Source organism: Tachysurus vachellii, chromosome 1, assembly GCF_030014155.1.
Source record: "Tachysurus vachellii isolate PV-2020 chromosome 1, HZAU_Pvac_v1, whole genome shotgun sequence".
In the NCBI taxonomy this organism is placed as follows: Eukaryota; Metazoa; Chordata; class Actinopteri; order Siluriformes; family Bagridae; genus Tachysurus; species Tachysurus vachellii.
The window spans coordinates 10234601-10259910 of record NC_083460.1 but is presented as its reverse complement, the minus strand read 5'-3'; the positions used below and the strand labels follow the sequence as shown (position 1 = coordinate 10259910).

The 25310-nt window shown below is 36.9% G+C and overlaps 1 protein-coding gene across 1 annotated transcript in view; it reads right to left on the bottom strand.

Moving 5' to 3' along the window:
- Positions 1 to 2056: 2056 nt before the first annotated feature.
- The window catches only part of kcnab1b (potassium voltage-gated channel subfamily A regulatory beta subunit 1b), a 43089-nt gene continuing 19835 nt past the window's right edge, over positions 2057 to 25310 (bottom strand). Inside the window, exons 7-14 of the mRNA XM_060896481.1 lie at positions 24212 to 24255; positions 20812 to 20898; positions 9713 to 9798; positions 8357 to 8477; positions 5883 to 5977; positions 4291 to 4411; positions 3558 to 3646; positions 2057 to 2895 (exon numbers count right to left, since the gene is read on the bottom strand). Coding sequence (XP_060752464.1) covers positions 2806 to 2895; positions 3558 to 3646; positions 4291 to 4411; positions 5883 to 5977; positions 8357 to 8477; positions 9713 to 9798; positions 20812 to 20898; positions 24212 to 24255 — 733 coding nt within the window. The 3' untranslated portion in view covers positions 2057 to 2805. The remainder of the gene's footprint in view (positions 2896 to 3557; positions 3647 to 4290; positions 4412 to 5882; positions 5978 to 8356; positions 8478 to 9712; positions 9799 to 20811; positions 20899 to 24211; positions 24256 to 25310) is intronic.

Below are 25310 nucleotides of genomic sequence, written 5' to 3'. Positions count from 1 at the left end.
TCATTTTTACACTTCCCCAGAGTAAGTGCTTGGTTGGGGCATCTTTGGCAGAAGCTACAGTCTTTTGGTGTATTTCTTACTGTGGCATCTAAAGAAATTCATCCTACCAAAAACAATGATGGTGCATAGCTAAACCTCAATTACTGAGTCTATGCTCACCACCTCCATCATCATTTCTTACGCTGCTGCCACTGCCAAAGACAAGAGCAATATGTTGATTGTCATTTGCTCTGCTGAGAAGGTGATTGGCTGTAATCTACCACCTCTCAGGATTTGTATACTTCCATGATCCTGAAGCAGGCAGTTAAGATTGTGGCATCCTGGACACAATCTCCTTGAGGCACACCCCTTTGGCAGAAGGCTGCAGTCCATCCAAACTTCACGCCACAAAAATAGTTTGTTTCCATCCGCAACTGGCTTCATCAGCGATATCCAGGACCCAGGATTGTCTTTTATTGGACATTAACAAACAACCCCACCCACTGTTCCACCAACGCGGACTTTAATAATGTACCTTCCTACCTCAAACTGTGAGCATTTGCACTGGTCCACTTTTGTATATCCTGCACTAATGTACAATTCATTTTTCAGTGGTAATGTTGTAAAACGTTTTTAATGGAACATTTGCACTGGCCACTTTGCACATCCTTCATTAATATACAATTAGGGTTGCTATTTTTATTTCCCTCTAATTGTTTGTTTTTTTGTTAATCTTGTAAATCTCTGTTCAAGTCAAGTCAAGTCAAGTCAAATCAAGTCAAGAAGCTTTTGTTATCATTTCAGGTGATGCCGTACATAATGAAATGAAACAACGTTTCTCCAGGACTATGGTGCTACATAAAACAACACAGAGCTACATAAGACAACACACAGCTAAGGACTAAAGGCTAAGTTGTCCTAGCAACATAATGCATAATGTGCAATCTAATGTGAACAGTGCAAAAAAAGTGCACAAAACATGCAAAAGAGTGCATTTTGAAAATTAGAGGATTTTTAAACAGTAAGAGGATTGGCATACATTGGCACCATATTGTTGCAAGATACTTCAGGTGTCTTTGTGCAACTTCAAATAGGACTCCTTTTTCAAAATGGCTTTCTTCTTTCCACATGCAGGCTAGATGTATGCAATCTCTTTAATATAGTTGTATGTTGCACAATTTTTGTCTGTGTGCTATAAAACCCACTAAGTTTTTAAAAAGTTGCTATTTGGTTTTTGGAGGCCTCTCTGACTAAATGTCTTCTCTCCCAGCTTTGTAGTTGTGATGGACATCTAGATTTTGGAAGACATATCAAAGTCTCCATCTTATCTTTAAATTCTTAAAGATCTTTTTATATTCACGTGAAATGTATCTCACAAAAATTGATTTGTGAGGTCTTTGTGAGGTCTCCATGCTGTTGCCTTCTTATTCAAACTATCAAGTTAAATGACTGTGGTACCCTGAAGGCAATTGTTTGATCAAGAAATTGTTTAAAGGGATGTTATAGTCTAGAGGGCGTATACCTACAGTATATAACCACATATTGTAGTTGTTCATCTTAAATAATGTTAGAAGTATTGTATTTTTAGTTTCACTTTGACATGAAGTGTTTTATATATATATATATATATATATATATATATATATATATAAAATCTATTTTTAATTTATTTATAGGCCAAGTATTTGTGAAAATATCCGCTGTAGATAGCACCTCACATTTCTGATCACATTGTTACACTTATACAGACACAGAGAAGCCTTTTCGGTCCTGAGGTCTGACTTCCACTGACTTCTTTTATATATTAGTATATAACAGAATACCCAAACCTTCATGCAAGGTTTGTCTACTTTTACATTCGCAATTATCATTATTTTCTTTTTTTCTAGACTGATATAAACAATACTGCTTTACTGCAATAAAAAGTCTGTATTGAATTGTATTTGAACACACTATTAATCATAATTGTAATGTCTAGATAACCATCTCTTTTAGTGAGTTGCAAGAAAAATGAGCCAGCAATTTGTAGAGGAGCTTTTTATTTCATTTCTAAAAGCAAACTGAACAGTAAGGTACTTTATAGCCTATATCACAAATCTGTAAACAGTTTGACCATTTCATTGGAACAGTCAGATTTAAATAAATAGTATTATGCTATGCATCATACTACATTTCTCTCCAAATCTGAAATCTGCAGGAGCAGCTTAAACACAAGCAACTACACCAGCATCGCTGCCATTTACAAACAAAGCCATTAAATAAAACACAAAACGATGTCTGAATTTTAACTTGAAAAATCCAGCAGCAGAATATCAGATTCTCTTGAATAGGTACATAACGATTTGTGGTAAAAAACAGAACACAGCACAACCGTGAATAGACAACAGGCATACACTGGTATGGAAATTGGTATTTAGATTTTTAGAGGAAAATGCCACACAGTTTGGTAAGCACAGTTTTTGTCCATCATTTCTATTCTGCTTCAACTTGTACAGTATATCAGAATCACATTGTGTATTCATACAGGCATCTTTATCCATTGTATCTGCAGCGTCCCTTTTCAAAGTACATTTAATTAAAGCTTAGTTTTTTTTCATCGGACGTGATGATTCAAACAGACTTGGGGGACGAGGGATGATTGACCATTAACACACTTAAGCATGCATGGCTTTTTTTGACTGACTCAAGACACACTGAAACAGTATGGGCAGAATATACTGCCATTATGAGGATATAACAGCAATGGTCTACAGTAATCCCACATAACAGTGAGAGACACACTGACAGATCAGGAATGACACATATCCTTTTCAGTCCCAGAATCCCTCAGTGGTGATAGTCTTTCTTACTGTGGGGTCTGTTGCCCAGAATTTTGTCAATCTCTGAGGCAATGTGAGGTGTAATCTTTGGAAGCACCTGAAATAAAGAGGTCATTTAAAAAACATTAATAACTAGAGGAAAACTGAATGATATTTGTTTATTCATGAAGAAAATGAATATTGTTTTTTAAATTTTAATGAAACGACAGCTTAAATCCAATTTAAAAGGTTGATCTCTTCCTCATGCCGAAGTTCGGCGTTCATGTCCGCTTCATGTTTCATGTTTTCATGTGTTGGTTTTGTTTGTTGCCACGTGTCATGTCTCCACACATGTATTGTCAATGGTTATTGCCATAATGTGTCGTGAGTAGCCTCATCTGTTTTGAGTTTTTCTTTGATTTATCTGTCTGTTTAATCCCTTGTGTGTCTCCTATTCTTCACAAAGTATATGTCTAGTTTTGCTTGAAGTCTTTCGATACCAAGCCTCTACGTTTTTGCTACATTAACTGTTCTGATCTTGCCCACCCTTGTACATTCAGTCTGCGGATTGCCTTTCCCCTGCCTTTCCCCTGTTTACTCCATATTTCCTCACATTTTTGAACTCTCTGCTTTATAACTGTTATTAAACATTGTTCAATTGCATCTTATTTTGATTCTAGAATAGTATGTGTGTGTGTGTGTGTGTGTGTGTGTGTGTGTGTGTGTGTGCGCTGAGTGAAAATTTGACTCATGGTTGATAAAATAAACCAGTATTCTTGCCTGTATTGCACCTAGGTTTTCTGTGAGTTGTGCAGGGTTGGAGCTTCCCAGCAGAACTGAACTCACACCCTCATTCCGTAAGCACCAAGCTGCAGACAAGGAGAGAAGAGACAAGAGCATTTCAGAATAACTCATGGTCTCATGTCATCAGATTGATTGCCTCCACAGTCAACCAAAAGCTATTAGGTTAAAAAAACAAAAACAAGCAAGGATTTTCTTATGGCTCTCTTAGACTATGGCTTCAGTTACAGTGAAAAAACCCCATATTTGTAAGCATTCGCAAAAGTAGGATCGTTTATCAGTTATTCTGTGTATTAATCCAAATTCTTGATCAGTTCTACCCTATAACATCTTAAAAGAATAATGTGAATGTAAAAAGCCTGATCCCAGATTAGGAGTGTAGAGTACTGAAATCTAAAATAATAGCCAGCAGCCTATTTAATTCGAACAATTCTGTACTAGGATGTAATGAGACTAAATTAAAGATCATTTCATTAGAAACATAGTGAAAGGATATAACACTGAAAATGAATAAGATGAATAAGCTTCTGTGGAGCCATAAAATCTTGGCCCTCGAGTAGGATGAGGATCTTCTATTTGTTTCTATTGTATGCAGCTAAGCAGTTGAGGTTTAAGGGCCTTTCTCAAGGGCCCTTAAACCTTCCCACATACTGTAAAACCTTCCCTCATAAAAGGTTTAATGGTAAATGTGGCACTTTGGGCTGTGTCTCACCCACAGCAAGTTGCGGTAGTGTACAGCTAAGCTTTTCTGCAATGTGACTCAGCTCCTTCAGCTTAGCCTGTTGTTTTCGTCCATCCTCACTCACTATCTTATCCTTCAGCCACTGGTATGACTGGTTCCATACAAAGAACACATTAAAACAACACAGCAGGTTAAGCAATAGATGCTGTAGGTATAATAATGGTATTCAATATAAAATGTTATAAAACAATTAGGTTATAACAACAAAAACATTATTATTATTATTATTATTATTATTATTATTATTATTATTATTATTATATCAAATAGATCAAATTATTTAGCATATAATAAATTATAAAATGCAAAATAATAATACAAAATTATTAGTTCAGGCAAAATTAATGTTGACCACGTTGGTATTCCATGAAGCAAGCTAATAAAAGTTTATTTGAAACAGCTTCACTTGACCTAACGTAAAAATTTAGTCCAGGTCCAGTTCTATCAATGAAGCTCAGGTGCAACTTATTTCCACTAATTTAAATTGCAGTTTGCCAATGAAGCTCTTGTACATGCAAACAATGTACCAGCAGCCGCAACAGTCGAGTACAGTGATATGGCAGCCAATGAGAGACAAGCGAGCGACAGACCCGAGAAGATTTTTTTTGTCAAAGAAAATTATGACAGAATAAATGCGTAAGAACATTAATACAAAAAAACCTAAATACAAAATACAACACCGCATTTTAAATTGGTTCTATAATCAAAATGCTTACAACATTCAGTACAAATAGTGGATTTTAAAAAGTCACCTAAATAAGCCAGATTTTTATATTTATGTATAAAGAAAAGAAAATAAATAAATAAATAAGAAAATAAATAAATATAAAAATCTGGCTTTAAATTAGCCCAGTAATTTATGTGGAATTCATGTGGAATAAATTGAGTTCAGCCAACATACATGAGTTGATCATGTATTTTCAAATCTCCAGAATAAGACAAACACATTACACATTCACCTTCAGCTCAGATTCAAGGCAGAACCTGCTGAAAGAAAACACAGAGCCATGTACAATCATTGACATTTACATTTACAGCATTTGGCAGACGCCCTTATCCACGGCGACGTACATAAATGCTTAAATCTCTAACACTGGATACATTAATGCTGGTTCACTAGGTTACATACTTAAGATACCATGAGTTTAAAACATTGTTCAAAGTTACGATGAAAAAGTGTCAAAGTTTTTTTTTTGTTTTTTTTTTTATAAATGCAAAAGATAGGGAAAGAAGCGCTAGTACAATCAAGTCAATCTGATTCTGTCTACACATTTCAAAATAGACAATTAGATTAAAGTTTAAATGTATTTTTCTTGAAGCAAATTAAATCACATTTTGATAGAAATTAAATATATTTTTCCTTTTTAAATATATATCCTTTTTATAGTGTACATGACTATATTGTCATAACTCAGTGGAGCTTAAAGTTACTGTAGCTTCATTTGGGGAACTGAAATTGGTAGAAATAAAGTTGGGCTTAACATAACCCTGACGTTTTGAGATTCATGCTTACTTCATGGAATACCCTCCCGCAGTTCTATTAATCTGACATGTAGACACACCTTCATTGCTGCCCTAGAGGATTCTGGGACACCATTTTCATACTTTCCTGTGATGATTCCACAGGCCAGAGGAGACCAGGACACCACACCCACACCTGTAGTACATCATGATGAACACAAATAAAGCAAGAATTTATTTCTATCAGTGACAGGGTGTTTTGTCACTGATTTATTTTAGAAAATATTTTAGAACAGATTTTAATGTAGACTGTCTGGAACTCTACTGTCTGTTGAAATATCCAAGTTCTTCTAGTTGCATCACTTGCATCCTGACTTCATGTTTCGCAATGAGTCCAGGACTATCATTGTCATATATAACTCTGTATAACATGCAATGCACAGTAAGGGGGTTCTAGGTTGAAATTATTTCAATTAAAACTAGATTTGTAAAGTTCGTCGAGACAAACTTTGATGTTGGCTTTGACGGTGCAAGTATTCGCAAAGGCCGGTGCTTTTTGGAGGCGAGTGGACATAAGGGTCAGTGTTATTTTTGGAGGCAAGTGGACAGAAAGATTGTGAAAGCTACTGGACCGCTAGGGTGCCAATACTTTTGGAGGCAAGCGGACATGAGCATGTGACGTGATCCGAATACACGTGGGGCAGTTCCCCTCATTGTGCTGAGTGTTTTGATATGTCACATGTCCATGTTGTGCTAATTTTTTATTTTCACGTGACGACACGTGACGTGACGTGACCATAACACACGTGAGGCACTTCCCCTCATTGGGCTGAGTGTTTTGATAGACACGTGACGTGACGTGACCATAACACACGTGAGGCACTTCCCCTCATTGGGCTGAGTGTTTTGATATATGACATGTCCATGTTGTGATAATTTTTGATTTCGCTTATTTTGGGGGCGGGGCTACACGTGACGTCACGTGACGTGACCAAAATACACGTGGGGCAGTTCCCCTCATTGTGCTGAGTGTTTTGATATGTCACATGTCCATGTTGTGCTAATTTTTGATTTCGCTTATTTTGGGGGCGGGGCTACACGTGACGTCACGTGACGTGACCAAAATACACGTGGGGCAGTTCCCCTCATTGTGCTGAGTGTTTTGATATGTCACATGTCCATGTTGTGCAAATTTTTGATTTTCACGTGATGACACGTGACGACACGTGACGTGACGTGACCATAACACACGTGAGGCACTTCCCCTCATTGGGCTGAGTGTTTTGATATGTCACATGTCCATGTTGTGCAAATTTTTGATTTCGCTTATTTTGGGGGCGGGGCTATACACGTGACGTCACGTGACGTGACCAAAATACACGTGGGGCAGTTCCCCTCATTGGGCTGAGTGTTTTGATATATGACATGTCCATATTGTGCTCATTTTTGATTTCTCTTACTCTGGGGGCGGGGCTACACGTGACGTCACCAGTATACCCGGTGGGGTGCCAATACTTTTAGAGTCCGGAACTTTGTCCGGAGTAACGTCCTAAAGAACCTGTCCGAGTTTGGTGTAAATCGCTCGAAAACTTGCCGAGTTATAAACCTCCAAAATTTATAATGGAAGTGGATACGAAAAAAGGCCACTTTGAGCTTCCGTACCGGGAATGCCGGAATTCCGATCGCTTAGAAAAGTAGTAGCAACAAACTTCAGACCAGGGTCTACGACATATCCGAATTTGGTGCATGTGGCTCGAAAGCCCTAGGACGAGTTACTCTTGATAAATTTGTGGCTAAGAATAATAATAATAATAATAATAATAATAATAATAATAATAATAATAATAATAATAATAATAATAAGCTTATAAAGGAAATCAGAATGTTGGCTTCTACAAAGCCAACATAATAATAATAATAATAATAATAATAATAATAATAATAATAATAATAATAATAATAATAAGATTATAAAGGAAATCAGAATGTTGGCTTCTACAAAGCCAACATAATAATAATAATAATAATATAAATAATAAGCTTATAAAGGAAATCAGAATGTTGGCTTCTACAAAGCCAACATAATAATAATAATAATAATAATAAGCTTATAAAGGAAATCAGAATGTTGGCTTCTACAAAGCCAACATAATAATAATAATAATAATAATAATAATAATAATAATAATAATAATAATAATAATAATAATAAGCTTATAACGGAAATCAGAATGTTCGCTTCTACAAAGCAAACATAATAATAATAATAATAATAATAATAATAATAATAATAATAATAATAATAATAATAATAAGCTTATAAAGGAAATCAGAATGTTGGCTTCTACAAAGCCAACATAATAATAATAATAATAATAATAATAATAATAATAATAAGCTTATAACGGAAATCAGAATGTTGGCTTCTACAAAGCCAACATAATAATAATAATAATAATAATAATAATAATAATAATAATAATAATAATAAGCTTATAAAGGAAATCAGAATGTTGGCTTCTACAAAGCCAACATAATTAGATGTCTAAAATTCGTATACTTAATAAAGTCATACCTATTTTATGATACAGCTCCGGCATCTGCACTTCCACTTTGTCTCTCTGGAAGAAGTGATACTCGGCCTGTTCACACACTGGAGGGATCAGGTTGAACTGCCTTGCCACAGAGTATGCCTCCTACAGACAAAAAGGAACAGAGAGAGAAGTAAAGACTCTATTGATAAGTACAAGTATTGACTTTACTAATCAAAATGAGCTGCATTTACAAATTAGCATCATAATTTGTTTGCATTTACCCGAAACTCATATATAATTCTAATCTTCCTCCAATCTGAAGTCCTTCTTTCTTTATATACAATCTGTACAATGGAGGTAAATTTACATTTATATTTTTCACACAAAAACTATAGTGGTTGTAGGTGGATCTAGAGGGTTTGGCTCTGGATACGGCAGTCTGCCAAATGCCTCAAATTTAAGTGCTTTAAATGTTTTGTTGCTCTTATAAACGGAGTCCATATCTTGCCAAAACATGAAGGTAACAGAACTAGTTCCATTGCTGGATCATTTAAATTATAATACATTATAAAGGGATACAGTATACACCAGAAAGCATTGTTATCTCTAGATATTACACATTATCTTAAGAAACCGAATATAACAGTATGAATAATAAAAAATTCTGGTTTTTAAACAGGGCTTAAGGAAACCTGACAACTTAGGAAGATTTCAGGGAGACATATTAAATCAGTCTGAACCAAATCGATGGGAAGTTAAAAGAACTACGAGGAATCAACATTGTTTGACTCAATTACTCCCTTTGCGCATGAAATTACCACCAAAGATGTTTAGGATGTGGAATCTGAGAAACTATGAATAAAGTTTGTAAGTGCAAACATATTTTATCATCCTCATATATATTGGGCTGATAGTGAGTAAAAGTATTAGTTTTGTTTAAACCAGTTCGAGTTTAAGCAGACTTTATGCGAATACTCCATAGTGAATCGTTTATAAGAGGTTAGTCAGATTTTTAGGCTTAAAAAAATAACAGTGGTTAGAAATTAAATGGAAATACATGTCTAAATTCATGTATATAGTTTAACATTTCTGGGATAGTCGCTTAGTTGTTTCTAAGTGTATGTTGTATGGGTCATGAATACTTTTTTAAACAAATAATGATGCAAATATATATACTGCATATATGCAAACACACACAAGCACAAATGTTTCCTGTTGAATGTATAAATTTGTTTGTCCTTCTTGTGATTACACTACATCATGTTTCTCATTTACAATATACAGTACTGTAGTATTGGGAGTTGGCCCCAATGACTAATCAGAAATCCTCTTTAAATGCTGTTAACATTTGGGCTAAAGCATAACTAGGTTATATGGAAGATTTGAGTTCAACTGACCATTATCTCCATAGCTGTCCAGCGTGATGTCCCCCAGTACATGGCCATTCCCTGGTTTATAGCATGAGTCATTGCCCTCACGATCTCTGAGAAACACAGAAGCATCATCATGCATTACACTCCTCTTTCTTCAAGAGAGTCAAAATTTGATTATCAAACACCATCATTCACACAAGCTGCAGTTGCTTTAACAGTTTCTGCCAACACAAACCAGCATTTAATAGCTTTAAAATTCATGCTGATGAGAAATTTACAGTTTGCACCCTTTGGGGTTTTAGGCTTTTATTAATAATTGACTTTGATGATTTATTTCTTATAGCAAAATTTTGGGAATTTTCCAATCTCTAATCAGTGTTCCTGTAAAATTAAGTACCGCTGAAATTGTATGGTGAAAAATTTTGAATAATACTTCACATGTTTCTGAACCTGTTCTCTTTAATAGAAAGGTTAAAACTGTAGGCGCACATTGCTCACATAAGCTTGTTCACTGAACTTAATAAATGCACTACATCAGAAAGACAGCAAGGGCCATCTAAAAAGTACACTTTAATTTACTTCCTAGTCTGGAACTTGTTAAACTTGATTTAGAAACAAATGTCTGTTATCTGATGTAAAATGAAAATGTACGTAAATAAAATATTCAATTACTTTCTGTGAAGTGATGCCTGCATGTAGTCTGAGGGCATGTAGTTGCCTAAAGCTACCAGTCTGTAATTTGCTTCTGTGTGTGTGTGTGTGTGTGTGTGTGTGTGTGTGTGTGTGTGCATCAGTCTGTCTATAGATAGATAGATAAACAGACAGATGCACACACATTCTATAGAATCTATAGATAGATAGATAGATAGATAGATAGATAGATAGATAGATAGAGAGAGAGAGAGAGAGAAATAGAGAGAGAGCGCACACACAACCATGTTTTGTATCCTGTGTTTAGCAAACAGACCTCCTCACCCGTTCTTCAGTGTTTTATTATGAACTCTAGATGGCATTGGCTTCCTATTTATAAGCTACACCATGCAGTCAGTAGTCCTGGGACAGTAAGTACATGAACACTATGGAAAAAATGATTTGAATGCTGAAGTTCCTTAACCTGTAGTATTAAAATATAACTAGAAAACATGCCAAAGACACCAGGTATTAAATATTTGTGCAAGCATTGGAGAAGGCAAACATGCACACACAAATCCACCCCGATTGCCTCAGTGCCAATCAGTTACCTGCTGCTGGTGCTGCTAGTGAGACCTCATCTCTACCTAAAGAAAGTGATGCAGCGGTGCTTTAGTCTGTACAACTGTCTCACCTCCTCATCTGTATACTCTGCTCACATAGATTAAGTTACAAAACTTCAACTTTCATGTCAATACCTCCATCAGCACCATTGCAAATGTCATCTTGAAGGCTTCTAACAAACTGAATTGAGTCACTGCCATACCTCAACACTACCGCATCGTTTTATATCGTATTCTAAAACTCCAGGTCCAGCGTTTGCCATCTCTAGAGCGTCTTCAGTGGATGTCTCATTAATATGATATTTAACTTAACGAAAGCTATAAGTAAGAAAAGGCGCTCTTGCTTTTTCGTTTTTAGGAACTAACAATAAAACATAACAGCTTTTCCTTGTATTTGAGATTTTTACATTTTTGTTTGAAATGAAGGGGGGCACGGTGGCTTAGTGGTTAGCACGTTCACCTCACACCTCCAGGGTTGTGGGTTCGATTCCCGCCTCCGCCTTGTGTGTGTGGAGTTTGCATGTTCTCCCCGTCTCTCGGGGGTTTCCTCCGGGTACTCCGGTTTCCTCCCCCGGTCCAAAGACATGCATGGTAGGTTGATTGGCATCTCTGGAAAATTGTCCGTAGTGTGTGATTGCGTGAATGAGAGTGTGTGTGTGCCCTGCGATGGGTTGGCACTCCGTCCAGGGTGTATTCTGCCTTGATGCCCGATGACGCCTGAGATAGGCACAGGCTCCCCGTGACCCGAGGTAGTTCGGATAAGCGGTAGAAGATGAGAGTGAGAGTGTTTGAAATGAAATCCCTGTTATATCAATATAGCTACATCAGTTACCAGCAAATTAGCACCAGAATTGCTAAGCACATCAAAACTACAACATTTTAATGTTAACAGATGCCACAGAGAGCCATTAAACTGCAACAAATCATTTGGGTCCACCATAAATCTTTCAGATATTAATCGTCTGTATGCATTACTGTAGAGTATAAATAAATGTAATACCATTAAACTCGTGATTGCAAGCTGTTTGTCATAGTCGCCTAAAAAGCAAGTGCATACTGTCCTTAACAAAACCTAAAATAATGTTACAGATGGACATGTGATAGTTATTTTGCTTTTCATAATCTGCTATTTGGGTTTGGCAGAAATAAAGTGAATGAATATTAATTTCTTCCAAGCAAGATATTAACTCTTTTTTACCCCCCAACTAAGAGTACACAGAAATTAAGAAGCAACCTACGAGGCAGATTATTTATTTTTTGGATTAACCGTTTTCATACTGCTCCTAGATCAGTCAACAGGTTTGCACACTTACTGCCTCTCTAAAACAGCCTATCAGACTTTATGACAGAACTCCCATGAGACTAGAAATCCATCTCAGCCCCATGCCTGTGTTGTTTTATTTTGCTGCATTGGTCCTGCTCAAGGCAGTTTGCTTTGCCTATTCCTCAACCATGTGCTTTGTTGACTTTGCGCTCCATCTCTCCACTGCAGTCCACAAGGGAACGATTTCCATGCATGGTTTTTAATTTCACTATACGCTACAGCAAAACAGGCTTTTCAAAAAGGATTTAATTGTCAATTTAATCATCAACAAGCGTGTGCACTTGTGTGAGAGAAGGTGAGAGGGAAAATGAGCGAGGAGAAAATAGCAGGCTTTGTTTAAGAGGCATACTGAAGCTGGAGCTGCACATAATGGAAATGAGAGTCTTCTCCCACTCATTCATTAGCAAAAGGGGTGTGTGTGTGTGTGTGGGAGAGAACAGTAGGAGGAAGTAACGAGAGGACGTCAGCTGAGCACAATACATCAGCACACAGAGAGGTGGAGAGAGATGGGTGAAATGAGAGTAGAAGTGGGAGAAAGGAAGAATGGGAAATGCTGGAGGAGTTTTACATATCCAGCTGTAGGCCATGCAGGTATTATGCCATATATTTAAATATTTTTATCAAACCCTCCAAAAATGTCCTGCAGTGTTCTGCGTGCACTTTAAGCTCTGCTTCTTTGCGTTTTTGTATTTCATTTTAACAAGTTGTCTTTAGTGAGGATCTGCATACACACTATACTAAGGCTTACGATGCAGCGAGTATCACAACGACTATTCAAATAAAATGAAAACGCACAATCAGAAACCTGTAGAATCACCAGCATGAGATAATCTGAATTGGCACTGCGGCAACAGGCACTGCAGCTTTCTTTCTAACCGCAATCCATACAGAAGCAGGAACAATGAGTGAAATGTTGGCACAGTTTTTTAAAGAGTTTGAGAAATGTTGAGAGATGTAATGTGACTCAGGAGTCACTGCAATATTGGGTTGTAAATAAAAGGAAAGAGAGAAGGCAATCTGAGTGTAGTAAGAGATTTCCAGTCCACCCTCACACATGAATCACAGCTGTGTGTGTATGTGTGTGTGTAATGGGATACTTGTAATAAAGGTTCCATCCAGTATATACCGTGTTGTTCATGTATCATTAATGTCAATAAAGGCAATGGAATGAAATATTTTTTATTATAAATAGATTCGTAAGCAGTACCTAAATAGTTGAAAACATTTGTTGATGTCGATACGACAAGATGTTGATATGCTAAATACAGCTCCCAAAAGGTAAGATGAAATCCTCCACTTATGTTAGATGTAATATTCACGCAATACTTCTGAATATTATGTTTACCAAGTGTAGGCATACTTCAGAGCAACTGGGACCATATCATTTAATACTTAAGCTCTAATGTATAATCTAATTCTCAGCTCTATAGTTTGATCTTCCATATAAATTTTATGTTGCTAAAATCCCCAAATAACATTTCTAATAGATGACCTGTCTCGTGTGGGTCAATTTAGCAGCTGAAATAGATTACCTCATGAGCAAAGCCAAAGAACAAGAGGCCGATGTTTATATTTTAGAGCTGCAATGCAGTGACTGCAGTCCCCCGTGAGTGTGTATGAGTGTGTGCATGAAATGACCTGTCATTCTGTAATAATATGTGTAGGAGGCAAGCGGAAGATAAAGTATTGCTGAAAGGGTTGTGTGTATGTGTGTGTGTGTGTGCGTGGGTGACATTGGTGTGAAGAAATAAAAGCAAAGTGACTTCCTAATCATCACACCATGACATGATCATTCCCGAGTATGGTGTTAAGGCGTCTTTACCATGTTGACTTGAAGCAGCTGTGTTCAGTGTGGATTTATCACTGTAGATATGTATAATTTGTGAATTATATTTGCCTCTAGTGCATGAAAATAGCACTGATGCGGTCAAATCTCAGCATGGGAATAATTTATTCCACATCTATGATTCCAGTTGGCTTTGAAGTCCCTAAGTTGACTCCGGTGCCAATCAGTGTAAATATCTTCAGTACACACTCTGTATTGTGCTATTTGTTCTTAATCCCTAAACGCTCTCTCGCTGTCGGAATCTATATCTCTCTTTCAGCCTCTTTCTGCCTGTTTGATTCCATAATTCAGTTTCAATTTTACTGGCAGGGCATTTTATCGGCAGGGAAAATAATACTACATTGTCTGGACAAAGTGTGCTATGTAAATATTAGATCATAAAAAGGACTTTGAATAAAGTTTGTAAGACTTTAGCAGATGCTGTTACATTACAAAAGCTAACGTAAGAAAAGTTAATTCATGAGACAACCGAAAATGTGATGGCCAAAGATTACACATGAATTATAATTGCCAACACAATAGAATTTTAGATAACTGCAGAATCAATGTTCCTGTCAGCGAAACAGTTCTTTTATTCCAGTGTGTGTTCAGTTTGGTGGATTAATCTTTTATATTATTTAATAATGTATAGTGTCGCAACTGCTGAATAATTTGGAAAAAGTGTAATTTTATTAGGCTCTTTGACTCCAGAATATAGCAGTGCTATTGGTCACAAATATATAAATGCTTAAGACTGTATGATTACCCTGTCCTGCATTTTCTCTGATATTGAGTCACTGGTAATAAATGTTCCTGACACTTACTACATTTTTTTAAGATTAAAGGAAAGCAAAAATCCTAAGGCAAAGCAGATAAATTAAAACACCCATGATGAAGCGCCGTGAGGGCAGCATCAAGATCGAGGTATCTTGAATCGTGAATAACTCCATTCAGCTTTTTGTCACAAAACCCTGCAAGACTCTGTTAAACAGCTAAAGAAAAAAAAGAATCCTTCTGGCACAATAACAACCCAAAACATAAAATCCTGGAATGATTTGAACAATATTGTGCACAAGAGATTCCTTCGCAGTTTCACAGGTATGGAGCAATTTCGCAAGGAATAGTTGAATAAAAAAAAGCCAAAAATGATCAAATTTCCGTTGTTAGATTCTTAGCCAACATGACTGACTGCTGCCTTACAAGTAGACTATGTTTTAGTTAAGGTTTGTGCACTCTTGTTGTACAGTTCTTTTTTATTTATTTATTTATTTTTTTTATGTTCCTAACGCTACTGCTGCCGAGGGTGTAAGGGTGCAGGTCAGGGCAGGGAAACCGAACATGACTTTCTATTTTTTATGTCTCAGACAACGGTGACAGCAATAACAACAGCATTCTCGCAGTGTGATGCTGAGATCTTCGCCTGACCCCTACAATAAGTCTGGAAAACATCCTTTTTCTGACAATTCGAGCAATTTGAAATTTAATGTGAAAGGACAACACATTTAGCTCCTAAAGACATCTTTAGGCAGACTTGTGGCATCCATAGCTGATGTGATCTTCACTGGCAGAAAGTCAAGGTTAGTAAAAAGTTAAAAGCAACAATTCCACATCATTTTGGTGAAGTAGAGATGTCAGTACGCTACAGGCAGAAACATTCAGCCACATTGACTTTTGCTATGCTGCCACAAAAATAAATGGTGCAGTAGAACGTTATTATTCATGCTATATTCACGATTAACATTCCAGCAGCTAAATTTACTAAACCAAAAACTATATCCAGATGTCCCCTACTCACTACAGCTTAACACGCCACTGAATAATGGCTTTATGAAGTTTATGACAGTTTATGTATTGTTATTATAGGAAGCCATTTGGAATTCAGGCTTTGGTTCAGTTTCCATTAACAATATTTGAAAAGCAGTGCAAGCATTTAAGTTGAATGGCAGTGAGTTTTGACATCATAAAAAGAGCATTACCTGTCTGAGAATTCATTCAGCCAGGAATACAAGTAAAAACAACAACAAAAAGATTTCTGCTTTTCCTGACATGTTTCCGTTATCGGCAAACTGTCACCCTCATGCTGTCAGGTCAACTCCTGCTTCCACAGAAAACTCTTTTCCCCAGAGCACAACGCAGACTACAATGCAATAAACTACGCATCCTGACACCTTCCGACTTTGACATCTTCTTAGTCATACCTGGACACAATAACCCATTTCCGCACACAAGCGGTAATCACTCAATGTGTTTGTACCTGACCTGAATTACATTTATTTATATGTCGTTTATTTAATTGGTTTTTACTTTTGTGAATTCTGTCCCTGATCAAGTTTGCTTGAAAACATCAACCAATACACCATGTATAAGCTCCACATCCCCACTAATCTGTTACAGCACCCTCTCTGTATCTGTATCCATGCCTCAGACAACAGACCCACTATCATCAACACCATAACCCACACAACCACTCCACCTCCAAGTCAGCATGCGTCTCTGTGTTTCAGTGTTTCATGAATGTATTTTTTCTCAGCTCATATAAAATATTTTATTCTTATAAATTGCATTGTTGTGCAGCGTGGGTCAAAATGTGCAGCAATAAAAAAATTGTATCAGAGTCTAACAAACATCACCAGTCAACATCAGTCACATGTTGTATCCTAAACTGGTGAACACGTAGCTGTGTGACGCACCAAAAAAGAAAGTTTATCAGCTAGGTTATTCACCAAGTCACACATGTACAGGTTCCCATTAAAACCTTCCTTTCTTTCTTAGCAAAATAAGCTTGCCAAAAAAAACACACTGTCTTATTGTTCTAACATCATGCTCTATAAAGACACCATCCACATTATAAAAGAAACTATTTCCCATGCTTTTGCCAAGAAAGCAAATGTAAGGATCCGTATTACAGAAAGTGTATTGTAGAGGTCTTTAGACCGGCATAGATGTAGATGATATCATTCAGTGGAACATAGGCAATATTTCCACGTCATTCCATGTCCACATAGTGTCAGTAAACACTAGATAACTCCGAACCTGTTTTAGTAACATGAAAATGCCAGTGGCAAATGAAGTGTTTCACTGCAATGTGAACGCACATTTAAGGGCTCAGTATACAGTACATCTTGTGGAGCTGACATTTACATGGATTTGGTAAACAATATGACACAACTGTGGAAAAAACAACAACACAGATGTCATGCGGAAGCTTTGCTTGGCTTGTCAGCTAAAACTCTGTAGAACTCTGGCATGTGGCAAAGCCTGTGACTGTCATTCACACACGAAACCTCTGGCTTCTCACAAATATTACAAAAGTTGTTTTGGACTACAGCTTCAGTTGGGGTGTGTCTGTATGTGTGTGTGTGTGTGTGTGTGTCTGTGTGTGTGTGTGTGTGTGTGTGTGTGTCTGTATCTGTGTGTGTCTAATAGCAGCAGGGAGTCAAATGTGAAGGTCAGTATCCAGCAAAGATTCCCTCTCCTGTTCTCTGTCTCTGTCTCTCTCTCTGTCTCTCTCTCTCTCTCTCTCTCTCTCTCTATCTCTCTCTCTACCTGCTGTCTCTTTGCCTCTCTGTTTCAGTCTCACACGTATGACACACATAGCCATCCAGATGGATTCTCCTCACTCTCTTTGTGCAAGTCTGAAATGAGCCACTGGTGAGAGACTGCAGTTATTTCAGTCATCCTGCAGCACTCTCTCTCTCTCTCTCCCTCACTTTCACTGCGACGCAGATCAGCCTAAAAATACACTGTCTATTCCCCACAGGTTCTCATTTAATCCCATCTGAGAGAGAAAGAGACTAGTATAGAGAGGGATGGGGAAAGGGTGAGGGGCAGACTCATGACTTTGCGAGTCAGAATGTAAATATAGGGCAGCATTTTCCTCCATGTTGAACAGTGAAGCCTGAATTATCTCAGAACACACATACAAATACAAATGTGATGCTGTGCATTGGTTAACAGTAAACAGCAAGCAAAACAGAAAAAGGGACTCTTATTTAAAACTTTAGTTCAAAGCTCAATGCTCAAAATAAAGTATTTTAGCCTTTTTATAAAATGTTTATAGAGATAGTGGAATCTGGTGCCAAAACCTGGAGAGGTTTTCCAGCGTACAGGCGGATCATTTGCTAAATCAGTTGGGGACTATGGCTCAGACTGTCAGTCTGATAGATCAGGACACACTGCTGTACAGCTGGCTGTGATGTTTGTCGTATGCATTTCTAACTCAACCGCTGACTCTGCCCACAGATTTCAGGATCAGATTCTAGCTTGTAGAGCAGAAGTGGTCTAAGTGACCTTGTTTTTTACTGTTGCTCTACGGTGACTCTCCTCGGCCCAAGCGATAGGAACAGGTGAAACAGAACTGGCTGTTATACAATAAGGTATATTTTCTTGTAAAATTCAACAACTGTCTCAAATAAATGACTGTATGATGTAATATTTGATATAAATACTGTTGTTATTGGCCATTATTCCTTTGTTCTTCTGTTAAGTTCTTCTAAGTTTCTGCTTAATTGGCATTACTTCCAAGGAATAATGTGCTAATCACCTATGCCAAAAATCATAATGAAACGAAATACCTTAGGCCCAAAGACTGAGATCAGTGCTGTACTCATGCCAGTGGAAGAGATGATTTTAATCTTGCAGAAGCTGAAAAGGATTCATTTTTAGGCCAAAGTGATTATGTGCAAAACCCAGTGGTGTGAACATAAAAACAGTTGATCTGTTGATCAAATCATCACACTTTGGTTTAAATAGCACCAAAGGGCACACACTGAGCATAACCAGGAACCTTCAGCAGGTTCCCCTTAATGGAACAAGGTCAATTACCACAGTGTCACATTGGAGCTGGCCACCAATACATGCAGTGAGCTAATTTCCAAGGCATGATATTACCCCGTTCATTTGCTGAAGTGATCTTTAACAAAACCTATAAAACCTAATTGTATCAGCAATAATCACAGGAGTAGAAAACTGTGCATTTCTTAACAGCAGCAGCAGTGTAAATGTATGCTGTATATACCAAACCATGCATTACCTCTTACAATAGCTCTAATGATTATTTATCATTATGTCTAAAATATTAGAAAATGTTTTGTCTGTTCAACTGTGCTCCTTCTTACAGGAGAACAACATCTTTGAAGAGTGTCAGTCAGGTTTCAGGCTACATCATAGCACAGAAACTGCACTTGTTAAAGTTACAAATGACTCGTTCTTAGCTTCAGACCAAGCCTGCATCTCACTTATTAGTTCTGCTGAATCGTAATAATGCAGTCAACACTATAGATCACAACAGTCTCCTAGATTGCTTACAAAATGACACAGGTATTTAGGGACAGGAATTTAGATGGTTCAGATCCTACTTGTCTGATCGATACCATTTTGTAGATTTAAATAGAGAATCCTCAATTGTCTTCCGTGCCATTAAGATTTTGGACCTTCACTAAGATGAGGTCAACCATGTGAGGATCCCAAGGCATCTAAAGACTTAGCAGCTCCAGTTGGACTCTGCTCCATGAAGTATTTGGACATTCTAAGAGGAGATGCCAAGTACATCTGGTCTTTGAGAACAACAACCTCCTCATCAATACACAATTGTTGGACTGTATAATATAATCACACCCTTCAGTGTCACTCAAATGAGGATGAGGTTCCTTTTTGTGTCTTTTTCCTCTCAATGTTTCTTCCTCTCCCATCTAAGGGAGTTTTTCCTTGCCACAGTCACCTCAGTTACATCAGGCTTGCTCATTGGGGATAAATACAAACACATTTAAATATATCTAATATGAATTGAATTGTTGTATTATATTAATCTTTATATAAACTTTTCAATGTTTATGTTCTATAAAGCTGCTTTGAGACAATGTCCATTTTGAAAAGCGCTATACAAATAAATTTGAACGTATTACGAGTAATGTGACCAATGACCAACACTTGAAATTGATGAATGAATGAATACACCCTCTTTTACTTGTGATTTATTGATCAAGATATTGTTATTAAGTGAATAAAAAATGTAAAATGTAAAAAATTACATTAGCAAATAATTGTTAGTATTATAATGTTCAATCTATGTAAAAACTCAGTTAGAAACTTTAATAATAATAAAAAAAAACAATTCTAGCTACTTATTTGTATGTACGTAAAAATGAATTAGGGATATGAGTTGTAAAAGACAAAGAAATTATATAAATCCACAGGATTATGGAATAGGATGCTTTCCGTTGTTTTCAATATATTAAAAAGAGTTTTAATTCATAGCACAACTATTATTATAACAACACAGCATTTATCTGTTTAATAAGAATGTGCTAAGTATAAATATGTTTCTATATACATTCATCCACATTTCTAAAGGAACCTAACCTATTCCGTATGTTCAGCACGAAATAAAATCTGATGCTGAAATTTGCTGCAAATTAAATAAATATAATTGTGCTACTCTGAACAAGTACTGTACATGTTTTTGTCTACAGTCAGTCTGGGCTGACGAATGGAAATTCTGTTCAAAGATTTGAATTACTTGTAGCATTGAACTGGGACAACTTGACCTAGACGTTCTTGCTGCTTCTTTAATGTGATAAGCAATATGCAAATTAGCATATCTAATGTGCGTAATACTGTACCAGCCTGTCCTCCACTGCCATATTAGTTTCAGCAATGTTGACCTGTAGAAAGAGTTCCTTAAATTTCCTGTATAATCATTTTCACTGTGAGAAACACTTACCTTCCATAGGAGTGTTGTTATCAGGCCGATTGGCAAAGACGACGTCCACATATTCTAACTGTAACCTCTGTAAAGACCCTCTCAGACCTGAAGAGGAAGAAAGCATTAAAAAATAGAGAGACTTAGATTAGGGAGATTAGTTAAATATCAGTAAAATGTGCAGCAAAAACAAAGTTTAAATGAATGAAATATTGCCCCTGGAATTGGAATTGTTTGAAAAAAATGTACAGGTATTCTGAAGAGGATGAACAAAGATCAAAGGGATGTGAAAGAAAGGGATGAAGACAGATGACGAATACAGAGAGCAGGATTTATGAGAGTCATTGAGAAAAAGACACGCTCAAGCAGAGTTGTTGGGTAGCTGTTAGGTAGACAGTTGTGTGTGTGTGCGCGTGAGTGTGTGCGTGCCTGCGAGCGCACGTGATGGTTGTCACCTCAAGGTGGTTTGCTCTAATTAATCCCATGAACAAACGCCACTCTCACCCTGTCACATTTCTTCACGCTCTATAATCCCAGACAACCCCAGCAACAGCAATCTCAGCGAACACATCTTTCAAGCGTGTGTTTTCCAGCAGTGTTTTGGGTCCATTCATGCAAGTATTATTAGCATACAGCTATTTCTGGCATTCGCAAGGGATAAACAAGAGATTTCCAGTTTGCTAACGCTATCATAATGTGTGTGTGTGTGTGTGTGTGTGTGTGTGTGTGTGTGTGTGTTTGTGTGTGTGTGTGAGAAATAGAAAGAGAGTTAAGTAGGTATAAGTTAGCATGTGTCATTGTCTGCTGTCCTTTACGCATTTGTTCTTTATTAAGCAAGCATTAATCAAAGGTCATATGGTTTGGCTGAACCATATACACTGTTTGGCCAAAAGTACATGAACACCAGACCACAGCCATATATGGGCTTTCTCTAAACTGCCACAAAGTTGTAAGCAAGGAATTGTCTAGAATATCTTTGTGTATTTTCCCGTTTCTGAGTTCACAGGCCCTGTTTCAGCCTATTAATAAAACCTGTTCCAGCATGACCATGCTCCTGTGCACAAAGTGATGGCCATGAAGACATGTTTTTTCCAAGTTTGGTGTGGATGAAATGGTTTGGCCTGTATGCAGTCCTGACCAAAAGCTCACAGAACACCGTTGGGATGAACTGGAACACTGACTCCACCCCCTCGCCTAACATCAGTGCCATACCCTTCTAATGCTCATGTGGCTAAATGGCTAAAAACATTGGCCCTAGAACAGAGACTTGTGGAACACTATATTTGATGAAGTCTATATAAAATCATACATTAAATGTAAAGTTAAATGATATAATTCTGTTAAAATGCAGAAGGACATCTATAGTAATTAGAAATGATCTCTGTATAGGTCACAAAGATAGGGTTGTTTTCATAAAGTACTCATTGCTGTCACACCAAAGGTTCTATACTTACTATATAACTTCATATCTCTAATACAAACTGACTGTTATGACCTTTATTATAACTGCTTGTTGCCTCTGTTACTGTAGGAACACAATAAACCTAAAAATCAGAGTAATATTTTAAAGCCAGATAGGCACAATACATAAAAATGATTGACATGGTGCATTCGGAGAGGATTAAAATCCCAGAGATACACGAGAAATAACCAGAAATAAAGGAGTGACCTCTCCTCCCCATGTAAAATGAATCATTTTGGACTCTGACTTAAGACAGGCTACTGTTTAGGTGTTAATTATGGAAGTGATTTAGTGTGCTAATATTTTAAACAGCTCCTAAATATGGCAATGTTACATTAAGTTTAATTTATGTACGTTTAAATGGAGGTATGGAGGTTTACAGGCTGTTAACTGATGTGATCTGTCTACATGCATATTATTACATAGCTATTTAAGTATTATTAAACAAAATCAATTACAGTAGTGGAAAAATGCCAGGATGATCTACAGTAGTGTGCAAAAATCTATTTTCACCCCACGAGCTATGGAACCCTAAATCAATTTTGCCAAATGAAATTGCTCAAAAATGACATCACACGTCACCGTGGAAAAAAAGCCTAAATTATATTTTACCTCACTTTATTGAAATCAGTATCAACCATAAAGCATTACACTGCATCAGCTTATTAAATTACTATTAGATGATAGTTATTAAGAAACTGTGAGAAAAACAGTGTCTTAGGTTCATTCAAACAATGGTGTTTGAAATCTCTAAGAAAATATAATGCATCACATCAATAAAAAACCTAATAAATCAAACCAAATATATTTAGTAATTAGTTTCACAAACAGCTGATGTAGTTTTCAATAATAGTTATCAAGTGAATTAAAGTGCCAAATTAAATTCCTTAAGATGGAAGAATTACACAGCTTTTTTTTTTTTTTAACTTCCCCTTGTTAAACACAGCTGATCAATTCACTAGGACTTCATAATTAACCTAAAGGTGATTAATGCATTACTAGGATGTGACATGGAGGTAATAGTTGTAGCAGCGCATATGATCACTCTTGAGTCTAGCAAAGCCAAAGCCGTGTATGGTCCAGCCAATCAGCTGCTGTGAGTCAATTATGACTTCAGTGACCACAGCTCTGACACCTACTGACTTTTTTCTTTTTTTTTGTATATGTGTAGATACTTTAGGTTCACAACAACTCACGAAAGTTTATCTTTTCAACTAAAACCCAAAATTATGAAAAATAAAGGTCAGAGACAGAGGAATGTTTTCCCAGCTTTCCAAAGCTCAAACATATTGAGAGCACAAATAGGTGGTCATGATAGACCTGTTAAAGACACGATAACCTGGAGGAAGGAACAAGAATAGAAAATCACTTATTTAAACCTCCACGGTGTAATTTTTAAACACTTAAAGAAAGGGTTAAATTCTTGTTGCAGTCCAACAGCTGCTAATAAATTAGATGGTCTGAGGAAAGAAAAAACCCAGTTGCTGTGACTGCAAATGTGTTAACCAATAACACACTGAGGTGTCCTTGTATTACTGTCAATCATTTTGAGCGTAGGTAGAGGAAGTGGGCAGGAAGTGCAAAAATCCTAGAAAGATAAGACCATGAAAGGTTAATGCCAATGGTAAGTAGCATAGAAAATAGCTAGGGTGCAAAACAAAATATTATCTAAAGAAAGAAAAGAAAAGAAAGAAGGAAAATACATTCGGTCAGTACGATGCAGAGCTCTGTTACGGCCTTACAGGTAATTATTCTCCTTGGCACAAGATTCATTCTGGTGCATTTTTTGAAGAGTTCCTGTCTGCATTTCTTTTGAGAGTCTGATGTCGGGATTAGCTAGCTCTTGCAGCATTAAGAAGTATGAATGGATCAATCATGAAGGAATACAGAAGAGCGTCGGGATGTTGAAAAAGCGTCATGCAATAGAAAAACACTCAATTAAGACAAACAAAAAGCCACCTTCAATAATGTGCTTCCTTGAGAGACCTCTTTCTGTTTCTGCTCTAGAGAGAGAGAGAGAGAGAGAGAGAGAGAGAGAGAGAGAGAGAGAGAGAGAGAGAGAGAAAAGACATTCAACTCTTGACCTCAGCATCATATTACACTTCTCATGTCAGAATTTCTTCCTAAAATAATCTGCTGTTGTTTTATGTATGTGGGCTGACAGGTAACACTTGCTCACTCACCATGAGGGAATCACAACTACAAATTATTTCACAAAATATTAAAAATAAACCCCAAACAAACAAATCACACTCACACACACACACACACACACACTCACACACATACGCACACACACTCTGAACGCTCATGTGGAGTGCTTCGTTTTCCTGAAAGACGTTGAAGTTTATGTCTCATCCCCTTGATACATGCACTCAGTCTGCATTCAAGGCACCAAGGAACTTAGTATTTACTGACTCGGGACTTTCGGCTCACACAAAATAAAAGAGATTACACATTAAACATATTAGTTTGGCTTTTGTGTGGATCTAAAAATAACAGTTGCTTGGTGACTCATCTATTTTAAATGTGCGTAGGGTGTACGGAGGCAGTGATGTAGTGCCAGTAGTGTTGAAAAAAATGTAATTTGACCCAAAATACTGCACAAAGCATATTTAGATTTTAATTATCCAACTATTCTCTTAATAACATTATAAAGGCAAATTGAAAAGACTTACAACTTTCTACTAACTCTTGTTCATATTTTGCAATTCGCTGTTCAAATGTCACAGTTTCTTCTTGAATGGAACAAAAAATGCTGTTAGGGTCAAACTTCCCCAATTGATATCTGTTTTGTGTATAGTTTGTCTGGAAACTTCTCTTAAAACCCATGTATTTACTATCATTTTAAAACTATTATAAGACTACAAGCTGTATGAACCTGTCTGTCATTACACAAATCTCCTGTAGCGTTGATGTCTATCTAGAGATCATTAAATCGCTTAAACCACATTTAATTTGATCGAAAAACAGTACATATTTTTGGCTGGCACTGGATCAGCTGTAAGAGAAAAAATTTGGGATGAACTGGAACACTGACTGTATCCAAGGCCTCCTT